The sequence below is a fragment of the Pipra filicauda genome, unplaced genomic scaffold (genome assembly GCF_003945595.2).
Source record: "Pipra filicauda isolate LSUMZ 115617 unplaced genomic scaffold, ASM394559v2 scaffold34_size3990699_pilon, whole genome shotgun sequence".
Taxonomy (NCBI): domain Eukaryota; kingdom Metazoa; phylum Chordata; class Aves; order Passeriformes; family Pipridae; genus Pipra; species Pipra filicauda.
In genome coordinates this window covers 2,618,520-2,630,032 of record NW_024104476.1, presented here as the reverse complement: position 1 = coordinate 2,630,032, position 11,513 = coordinate 2,618,520, and the positions used below count along the sequence as shown (strand labels likewise).

At 38.1% G+C, this 11,513-nt stretch overlaps 1 protein-coding gene across 10 annotated transcripts in view; it reads right to left on the bottom strand.

Moving 5' to 3' along the window:
• MAST4 (microtubule associated serine/threonine kinase family member 4) overlaps positions 1-11,513 on the bottom strand; it is a 293,188-nt gene that overhangs the window by 6,782 nt on the left and 274,893 nt on the right. For all 10 annotated transcript variants that reach the window (XM_027732346.2, XM_039384378.1, XM_039384380.1 and 7 more), the window contains 9 exons: positions 9,799-9,921; positions 9,438-9,550; positions 7,492-7,619; positions 7,157-7,389; positions 5,273-5,473; positions 3,767-3,996; positions 3,210-3,332; positions 1,240-1,376; positions 396-577 (listed from right to left, as the gene is read on the bottom strand). In XM_027732346.2, coding sequence (XP_027588147.2) covers positions 396-577; positions 1,240-1,376; positions 3,210-3,332; positions 3,767-3,996; positions 5,273-5,473; positions 7,157-7,389; positions 7,492-7,619; positions 9,438-9,550; positions 9,799-9,921 — 1,470 coding nt within the window. The remainder of the gene's footprint in view (positions 1-395; positions 578-1,239; positions 1,377-3,209; positions 3,333-3,766; positions 3,997-5,272; positions 5,474-7,156; positions 7,390-7,491; positions 7,620-9,437; positions 9,551-9,798; positions 9,922-11,513) is intronic.

The following is an 11,513-nucleotide window of genomic DNA, read 5'->3' as shown; positions in this document are numbered from 1 at the left end:
GCAATAATCTGCCTTCATGAGTTCCCATGCTAGTTCCATTATGTAGCAACTTCCCTCAGTTTCACCCTTTTATCAGTTAGCCTCTCCTAGGCAAGATTCCCCCATTTGCTGCAAATTGGGATTGTTTGTTATTCAATTTACAGCCACTGGACTGAGATTTAAATGCTGGGACAAACTTGGAACAGACAATTCCTTTTATGTGCTTCTGTATCATAAAAACACCTTTGATTTTGCATCAGGAATGTTTTTCTTTCCCTATTCTAGACAGAAACCAGCTGTTCAATGATCATGCTTGCCAGAGCTGACCACTTTCAGCAGAGTGTATCTGATCTGTTCACAGAAAGTACAATACCCTTAAAGTCCTTTTCCTCTGCCCTCCACTCCTCCACACTCACCTGATGGAAAATCAGGAGTGGAACGGTAGCTTGGGGTAGGAGATCTAGGAGACAAGCTGTGGGTTGGAGACCCAGGCAAACTCTCCCCAGAAGAAAGGGATCGGTTCAGGCAGGAAAAACTTCTGCTGGTATGAAGAAGAGGCGAGGGCTGCTTTGCCAGCTTTTTAAAGAGAGATCTTCTCCTTGTGCGAAAAAAGCACAGTTAAGATTGTAAGTTAAGATGCACAGAAGATACTATTACCACAAGAAAAACTCTTGCAAGCTCTTGGTTCCCTCTCCTATTATGAAAATATTGAATCTATCTTTATATGAAAGCAAACCACACTGCAGAGCATGAAGTCCAGAAAACATTCTGATTTGCTAACAGGTGGGATAGATACTGTAACTAAATCTATTCACACTAAAATTTACTCACAGTTTTTCAGAAGAACAATTAGCTCCTTATGAGTATAAATTTTCATTTTCATAATTTAGGAACCCACCAAAACTGAAGGAATATCTATAAAGTATTTATTTACAAAGTACACCTAAACTTATCATCCAACTAAAAATGTTCAAAAACTTAGCACTAGGAAGTTTAATTAAACAAGTACAAAAAGATAAACCAAATTAAGATGTAATCTCAGTTATTCACTTTCTCTTCCATATCTATATATGTACCATGCAAAATTTTTAGAGGTTATTTTAGCAGATCTAGTTTAGGCAAAACAAGATTAGAAGGCCACAGAATCTCAGAGAAGAAGATAAACCTATGTTGAAGACAAGACAGAAAACTGCATTAACTTCATATTTTAAATGTACTGTTATGTACCTGCATTCACAATGAAAGCAAAGGATTACTCACCTCTCTAAACTCTCCTTCTTCTTGGTCTTCTTACTGCGTCTGACCATTCGGCTCCTGTAGCTGTTTCGCCTGGCAGGTCCTGTCTTGATGGAAGTGTTTTCGAAAGGAGTTGTCATTACTGAGACTTTGTTACCACTCTGCCAAAATAAAGGAAGATGCTTTAAGTGTGAGGAATATGTCTAACACAAGACAACTTGGCCTTGAATTGAATCTACGCCACAAACGTGAATGCAAAAAGAACTCCAGCATCAGAGTAAGAGCTATTAGTGCAGGGAACCCTATGCAGACATTGCCAGGCACATCAAATAAATGATGATTGGAAAGTTCTCAAATTTTGCCATATTTCCTAATCTCCTCCATTCCAGCTTCAGAACAAGGAGAAATTCCCATAATTTTAGCTGGACAGAAGGAGATCAAGGATTGACCAAGACTGTAATTTTCAAGGTGAAAGCTTCTACAGAAACAACCCCACAAAGAACAGCCGTTAACTGTGCAGTGGTCCATTCACTGGGCGTTCACGTCTCAGGATACCAACAGTTACAATGATGAAATAGAGGAGAAAAATAAAATCTTCATTGTCAATCCCAAACCATCCTTTTATCTTGTTCAAAAGAGATAACAAATATAATTAAGCTAAGCTTTTTAGCACTGATTGCTCAAATGGATTACTCAATAAATAAGATAGGTATTTTCTGCTGATTTTATGTTTCAATAATCGATACCTCCTGCTCAGCACTGCAAACCACTACAGTGAACTTCTTTTCAAAGAAATTTCAATAACCTAAATTAATTTATGATACAGCCCATTTGGATAAACGATCTCTTGTTTTGAGTTTAACTCTTGAAAGTAGTGAGTAGGATTGTTGTGTCTTTTTCTGTATCTCACACAGAAAACAACTGCATACCTACCTAACTGCCTGAATTTACAGAATTTTCTCCTACACTTCTTGCAAAACCTGGAAGTTCCTGCTAGTTGCCGAGAAAGAAAATAACGACTTCAGGAAAAGTATATTTTGCGTCTTTCCTCAGCTCTTTATATTTCCCTATTCCTTCACTGCCTTCCAGTGCTTTTTTTGACTTCTTTTACAACTGGCTACTCCCTTTGACATGCATGTTACACCATAAATTGTTAATAGTATAGGAAGTAAATATACAGCTGTCTAAAGTATTTCTGACCTACATTAGCCTATGCCGAAAAGCTACAGCATGAGCTGTATCTATAAGCTACAGAGAAAAGCTAAGACACTACTCAATTAAGAAAAGTTGAAGGGGTTTGTTTGTTTTCAAGGGAAAAAATATAATTTTCCAATAGGACAGACCTCTCCACAAGAGAGAAATGTGACAGATTATTCATAAATGTCCAGCTGCAGGATGAGAATTTCATTAATCAAAGAAGCTCTGTCAGATACATACATATATGTCTCATATATATGTCAGACATCTATATATATTGTCTCATATATATATATATATATATATATATATATATATTATAGAAGGCAAGCTCCCATGTAGGAGGCAAGGAAATATTTCATATTCTTTATTTTTACTTTTTCTCACTGATTTTTCTTTAAAATGCAAAATGATAAGTATCATAATTATCAGAAGCCTGAATTACCTGATGAACATATAGGCATTCAAGCAAGTCCTTGAAAATGTTAAGTTTTATGAGAGACAGACATCTCTTTGTGTCACTGCCTCAAATTTACTTCAGCTATTGCAGAATCAGTGCCAGGCTGTGGCAGAGAAATATTTTCATAAATTTCATATATTCAGAGATATATTTTCATATATCATAGCAGGATATATGAAAATAATTGACCTTTCTCCAGATCTGTGGTAATAGGAGATTAGAGTTTGTACTTCCAACAACCATAAAATCTAGTAACTAATCTCAAGGAAACAAACATAACTCCTCAATCATTGGTGAAAACAGCAATCACTTTGTATCCCAGTTGTCCAAGAGTTACCTTTAACAACAATTCAATAACTTCCGTATGAACAAGACCGTGCACTGGCTCTCCATTGATATGAGTAATCAGGTCTCCAGCTTTTAAACCTGCCTGGTAAGCTGCACCTCCTTCTTCCACATTCTGAAAAACCAAGACGAAGAGAATATACAGAAAATAAACTCCCTTTAACCTTCATACCTTCAAGAGTAGGCTTTGTTTAATGAACTCTTTTCTATAAAACTAGTTGGCAATGAAGAAACTTGCTAAGTTATATAAAAGAAGAAAAGAAGAAAAATACATCCACCATCAACTACTTACTCAAACTTTATATTTAGATGGGGCTGGAATGGTTTCAAAGCTCACTGAAACACTGTTTGTTGCTACTGGTGTTAAGGAAGCTCTGTACAGCAGGGCAGTTTTCAGGCATGATAAGAAGGGGTGGAAAATTGCTTGGCATATAATGATTTACACAGTAATTGTCAACAAACAGATGTCACAGGTACCAAAAAAAAGTGAATAAACCATTACAGTTTTCTGTGGTTGTGTATTGTCAAAAAACCAAACTATTATCTTACCCAAACAATATGGTGCACAGTGTAGATATCGCTGTCACCCACGTAAACCCTGATGGCTCGGATGGTGAAGCCATACTTTTTCCCTGAACTGTGAATTACAATCGGTTGATGAGGACTTGCAGAAGCAATTGATGAATCACGGCTGGGAGATGAATCTCGGGACGATGAAAGATCAGATGATAAGGAATGAGGAGACATAGGACTTCCCAAAGGAGAAACACCAAACATATCTGTAAGAAAAAATCTGCCTATTAGAGTACATTCTGATCACATACAAAGTTTGCTTAGTCTCATGACACTTTTGTGTCAAAATATGTCATTTTCTTTGTATAAACAACTCCTCCTCTTCCCCTGGTGTGCATATTAGCGAATGAGAAGTTTAATCAACAACCAGATATTAGAACTGAATTTTTTTCCCTGTAGTGTAAACTGTATTTTTTAATGCAAGGTTTACTTGTTACATGTAGACTGCTTTTTCCTTTTGGACAGGAAACAGACTCATTGCTAAGTTTGTAAGAACAATTCTCAGCCTTTTCCTAACAAATGTTAATGAAAAGAAAAGCAGAATTTGGTAGCAGATGTTACTGTGAGTACACTCAAAACCATATCCCAAATCATCCCAGCAGTGCTTAACAAATTGCTAGCTGTTTTCTTCATTTCAGCTACATATAGATACAGATAAAGACTACTGCAATTAAACCACAGTATGCACTTGGTTACCTAGGACAGTAATTCAACTCTTATACCAAGCCTCCATTTCTACATTCTGCTACATCATGTAAGACCACAAGAGTTTCTTGCAACAACAGTAGCAATTACAATTTAATTTTATTTTATTGTTATAAATGCACTATGTGCTCATCTTTGTGCAAATGTGAATACAATTGTACCCATTTGGGAAGTTTGGACTTTAATTCTGAACCATGAAAAAGTAAAGCACCTTTGCTTCATGTGAAAACACTCAATACTACTGTTATACTTCCACTTACTTATAGCATTATTTCTGGCTCCAAATTTTGAGCACTTCATCTAAGTCAACACAGTACATGTAGAAGCCTACATGCTATTTCTGTTCTTGTGATACTGCTCTCCTGCTTATCAGCTTTTCTTATGCGGGACGAGAGAGAACTAGTGATCCTGAATGCGCTGCTGTAACAAACATCCATTACTGGAGTTATACACAGAGAGCTAGTTAAAACTTAAGCTACAACCCTGCTGTTGGATGGACCAAGGACTGAAGTCGCATCCTGCTGTCCATGCACACAGTCAAACAAAGTAGTCACCACTAAGCTACATCTCTGCCTGTCAGAGAAGGCCCCTTAGCTGTAATGCGACCACTGTAACTTGCTGACAAGACTGCACCATCTAGTCGTGCAAGTGAATAAGAGAAACAAAAATGTGTGACACAGAATCCATTCTGGACTCTCCAAAATCTTGTGTTTGTGTCATAAACCACCATAATATTGTGTATGTCATAATATTTTGACCAAAAGTATTTATCTCTACCTCCTGGGATCATGAGGGACAAAGCACTTGCAGAAAGGGACTTCGTGACTTTTCCAGAGATCTTCTTTTTCTCTGTGCTTCCCAATCGCTGACGAGCAATATGAGATGCAGCTTCACCAGCTGGCTTTGAAGAGTTATCCGCACTGTCCACAGTCTCACTTCTTCCATTTATTTGATCTAAGTGTTCTGAGAAACTGCCAACTGTATGAAGTAGGGATAAACACATTTAAGGAAAAACTGGGGGGCAGGAAGGGGGAATGGTACAATTATGGGATACAAATTTTTCTGTTAACAAATTCATAGAACTACATCACAGAAATCTAAGTAATTCTTCCAGACTTACAGAAGCATACAGTTTAACAGAATGTATTGAAGCAACAGGTTTATGTAGTCACTGATTAAAGTAAAATAAGACAAAAAAGCTTAAGCAAGTCTTCTATCTCAAGATGCAGCACTCACAGAGCTTAATCATACATTTATTTTTCATATAAACTCCTTCTAAAGTAAAGGAAAGGCTACAATTCTACATAAGTTGCTATCACCCTAACAAATTTTCTAAAATAATTAAAATATTAAGTGTAATTTTTTTTAATTATTAACTTTTGCTTTTATTATATGGGTGGTTTTCTATCACAAGGAGAAACATACCAAGCACCACTGAACTCAATATTACAACTACCTTGGTCTTAGTCTACCGTAGGTAACCAACTTCCACAAGAGTGAACAAAAGAAGGATCACAACATTTCAAACAATGAAAATAAAGGCCTTGTGCCGTGTGAACAACTTGCACAGGTTTTCATCAAAAACTCAAACTTGTCACAGAAAGTGTGTATGACCTTATCAACATGCACCACACATATGTCAGCTGTTTAAAGACATAGCAACAGTTCCTAGTATTCCTTTAAGGTCACTGAATATCCATTAGCAAAAGGACCACAACAAAATGAAATTACTCTCAAGTGTAACTGATAAGTGAAAAAAGAGGATCACATGGTCTGAGTCACCACTGCAACTCTGTGCTAATGTCAACACCATAACATGGTGTAGAGGGATAGTAAGCAAGACTTGGGATACTGTCCAATCAAGGTCAAGGTTTTAGATGAGGGAAGGAGATGGATGAGCCTGAGGAAATTTTCTTCTCCAAAAACAGAAAGAAGGAAGGGGAAGGAGAATGTGGACTACATGAGAAATTAGGAATATGGGAATAGAAAAAAAAATCAGTAAGGTACAAAAGAGAAATAAGCTGAAGAGAGGCTGATGTGTAGATAAGACACTAAGGTCCTGTAGCCTACTGAAATGCAAGCAAATACTTGAGCAGGCTGAGGGATGCATAAAGCAAATAAAATAATTAAGTAAGGAATGGTTTGCAACACTCCCTCCCAGATTTGTAATGACAAAAGTGACTTCCACAAGTCACAGAAAACTCTGCCAAGTTCTGAAAGGTGTACATCACTGAGATATCTTAATTAAAAATGCACAGTGGTATAGCACCACATGTTAGAAAACAGCAATATGGCAGACTCCATGATGACCAAAGATCACAAACTTCAGTGAGGAAAGATACAAATATAGTGCTTTAAGTGCTAAAGAGTCCTTTTCTTCACAAAAGAATCCTGTAAAGGCTCTGTGGTCAAGCCACTGTTTTGTTCACTTGCCTAGCAACCCTCCAGAGTCAGAGGAGGGACACCAAATGATGTAGTTTCCAAAAATGCTGAAACTTTCCCATATTTTCATGAGATTTTATAAGCTCAAGCCTTAGCCCAAACCAGATCCCTGTTTTTTAAAACTTTTTTTAAAAACAGTTCTGATGAATGCTACTGCCAAACAAAGAAAGTCTGTTACTGTTTCTCATGTAATCAGTAAAGAGACCCACTGTCAGTTACCTGATAGCGTGGAGCTGCTGATTGTACTTGCTGGAGTGGTTACTTCGGGTTCATCTTGCGCTATTTCATCGTTCACAAATGCAGACTTTTCCTGGTCCTCCCGGGGTCCCACTGAGCTGGTGGAATCCTCCTGTACTCTCTCAGCTGATATAGACAACTTTGGAAGCAGACCTGAACTGCGTTGCTGCCGGCTACTCTCAGTCTCAGACGAGATGGATGTAGATATTTGCTGTCTGCATTAAAAACAAGCAAACTCTCATGCAGTTACTGAGATGAGGAGGCCTGCTACCTGGCAAGCAGGATGTAGACCCATTCCAGCACCTCCTCCTACTTACATTTCAGAATATTCTGAACTCCAGCTTAAAGATTCCACAGAAGGCAATGTTACATTTTTTGTTTTGTCTCCTGCATCTTCCTTATCTTCACCTTGTGTTTGAGTGACTCGATCTATACTACTAAAAACCTATTATAGACAAAAAAACCCCCAAAATCAATTAATTGCTGACATAAATTTGATACAAAAAAAGATATGCAGGATCTATGATTCCATGATTCTAAATGCTTATACAGTATTTCAGAGTGCAGAGTTCAAGCTCCTTGAACCTTTTCAAATTTCCAGGAGTTTATGTTCTTAAAATGCCTTCCTATTTTGCTTTCTTGGCTCCTCACATATGAATACACAAATACAGCCTGTTCTCATGAATTAATCAGTTTGCTCCTCATTTCACAGTGTGAACCAAAACAGTACAAACAAAATCCACAGCCTTGGCCATTCTCAGTCACAGGATTAATGCACATTAATTCACAACCGTAAAGCCAAGCAGGATCAAAAAGCCCTAATGCCCAAGAAACTGTCTTAGTATCTACCAGTCAAGTGGGGAAAGCAGAAAAAACAATTCAAATGTACTTGAATTTAAGAATAAATACATGCTATATTAAAATGAACTCTGATCACTGGAAGTCTGTTATTTGCTTAGCTGACAAACAGCACACAGTCTGAGAGATACATGTAGAGGTGTAATGACATAATATTAACCAATCAAACAATTACTGTGTAACAGAACCTTCAGAAGGACAGAAGTTCCCAGAACCACAGAACAAGGTTGGAAGGGACCTCTGTAAGTCGTGTTGTCCAACCCCTCTGCACAAGCAGGGTCACCTACACCTGGTTGCTAAGGAACACGTTAAGAAGCTTTTGAAGATCTCCAAGGATGGAGACTCCACCGAGTAAAGAAATGTTTCTTTGTCATCAGACAGAACTTCCAGTCTCTCAGTCTGTGTCCATTGCCTCTGATCTAAGAGAGATGTCTCCAAAGAGACAAAATCATTTTCCAGTGTCTGAATTTGAAACATACTACCAAGTCAATTTATGGAGTTTACACAGAATGAACATAACCACAATTCCCATCTCTGCTCTTCCATGCTATCACAGACAGAACACAGTCAGCATAAAATCCACCAATTTATTAAAGCATAACCCAAGACAAATAAGATACAAATACAGACACTCCAAATACCTTTAAACATCTCCTAAAATACATTAAAGAAACTTTTGAAATAGAAGGCTTTTGAAAATCACTGCTGGATGCTATGTTAAGATTAAAAGTTCACTCATTAGGTATTCCACTTCCATTATTTCCCGTCAATCTATTCTTCACTATATTTCCTGAGCATGTTCCCTCTGCTACTACTAGTGTGCTCTGACCAGCAACAAGTAGCTCTCATCTCTACTGCAGTTTTATCTTCAATTCAGAGCACTCAAATCACTCCCTCAAATCCACAATTCTCCTTGACCAAAACACATGCCAACCACCCCCTTGCTTTTCTCCTTCAGTCTAATGTCATTAAATTAATAGCTACTATAGGGTAACACTGTAATCTTTGTTATGCTAGCATCTGCAAGATACCCAGAACACAACTGGAGCAACATGAAAACTATGCACAGGAAAACCAATGTAAAGAACATGTATTATCATTTAACAGAACACTTCCCCTAAATTTTCTGTTAAGCCATCATGAATTTTCTACAGAAAATACTATCATATTTATATAATTTTCCATTAGTATCTTAAAGATTCAAGAATTAACTTTCTTACAGAATCTTCCCATGTTTTGATTTACTGTTACTCATTGTATTCTTGCCCAATTTCAGTTAACTTCACTGTTTCTCAAAAAACAATGCCCTATTCACCTCTTGTATATTTATAATTTCCAAACTCTGTGAAAGCTGAAAAATGTTTATGTACACAATACATACTAAGATTACAGAATTTTTACGTACTTTTGAAAATCTGTGTGAACATGAGGAAAACTGTCTTATCTCCAAATTAAAATCTTCATCATTGGTATCATCTTCTTCTTCTGTTTCCATATGGTGGTATTTCTCAGAACGAGCTACAGACAAGGGAAATAAAATATCTGAATTTATCAGGAAGAATAGATACCAAGCTTAAATATTACATCAGAGTCTAATTTTATTCTTAAGATTATTTCTGCTGAAATGTCAATCCACCAGTGAAACTGCAAGTTGCCAGTGATTCTGATAAAGGGGCTTTTAAAAGCAGTAATCAAGAGTCTATAAAGATAGTGATTATGTAAACATGGCATTCATCACTTTTTTTTTAATACCATGAAACACCTACTGTCAAAGTAACTTGTGTCATCTTCAGACTCCAACTGTGGAATAAATTCAGCCTTCTGCCTCAGCAAACTATTCCAGTCAAGGCTCCTGAAGAACTGATGCTGCTTTACTTCATATGCACCACCTGGGGGAACCAGAGAAAAACACTGAGCAACCCATATCAAATCCTCTTGACATTAACTGAACTAAACCCCTGGCCAATAACGCAAATAATCATGGAAAGGCATTGTCATCGCTGTATGCATGAACATCTACTACCCATCTCCATTTGAATACCCTAAACCTGTCTGAGATCCTCCCTGTCCCTGTTTTGTTGTGGCTGTCTCTTTAACAGTGGTGGCACTGTTTTATCATTTTCCCCCTTCTAACATTTTCATTTTTTCTGGATATTTCTGTCAACTACACATTAGTCAGAATCATCAAACATAGTAGTAGTTATAAAAATATAAATATGTGCACTAGGTTAGTAAGCACAAGTTATAAAATAATGCAGAATTATTCTTAATAGTCGCTCAACATAAATATTAATGCTGACCTAGAGACCCTTTTAGTGTTTTATGGCAGTAATACACAATTCTATAGGAAGTATCTTATCATTTATCTTCTCATTGATTACTGCCTGCTTGTTGTAATGTGTGTTAAACAATTACACTAGTTTTAAGTTAAAAAACAATTGTAAGAACACAATGGAATACTGGAAATTTTGTCCTGGGAAGATGGGAAATGATGTCATTAATAAGCATACATCTAATTCTAAAAACTGAACAAATAACCTGCAGCAGCAAAACCTGCTGCCAGCTTGAATGTATTTGGTTTACGTGTATTTGGTTTATGGTTTTGGTAGTCGGGAGGCTGCAGAGGTGGCTTCTGTGAGAAGCTGCCAGAATGTTCCTCTACATCCAACAGAGCCAATGCCGGCAAGCTCCAAGACTGACCCACCACCACCCAATCAGCATTATCTGGGATAATGTATTTAAGAAGGAAAAGGCTGCTACACAACAGCAGCCAGAAGAGAGGAGTGAGAACAGGCGAGATGAACAACCCTGCAGACATCAAGGACAGTGCACAAGGAAGGGCAGGAGATGCTTCAGGTGCTGGAGCACAGATTCCTCTGCAGCCCGTGGTGAAGACCACGGTGAGGCAGCTGTGCCCCTGAAGCCCACAGAGGACCCCACACCAGAGCAGGTGGATGCCCAAAGGAGACTGTGATCCCATGCAAAAGCCCTTGCTGGAGCAGGCTCCTGGTCAGTACCTGTGGCCCTGTGGAGCTCACACTGGAGCAAGTTTTCTGGCAGGATTTGTGACCCCATGGGGAATCCATGCTGAAGCAGTCTTTTCCTGAAGGACTGCACCCCACAGAAGGGACCCACACTGGAGCACAGGAAAAGCATGACAAGGAAGGAGCAGCAGAGAGAGCAACCCCCATTTCCCATCTCTTGCACTCCTCAGAGGGAGAAGTAAAGCACTCAGAGGAGTGAAGGTGTGCCTGGGTAGAAGTGAGGGGTGAAGGGAAGGTGTTTTTAGATTTGTTCCTATTGTTCATTATCTTACTCCATTGTTAATTGGCAATAAATTAACTTTCCTGAGTTGAGTCAGCTTTGCTCATGACAGTAACTCCCTTTCCTTATCTCAACCAATGAGCCTTCATGTATTTTCTCCTCCCATCAAGCTGAGGAGGACAGGGACAGAGTAGCTTAGTGGGTACCTGGTGGGCAG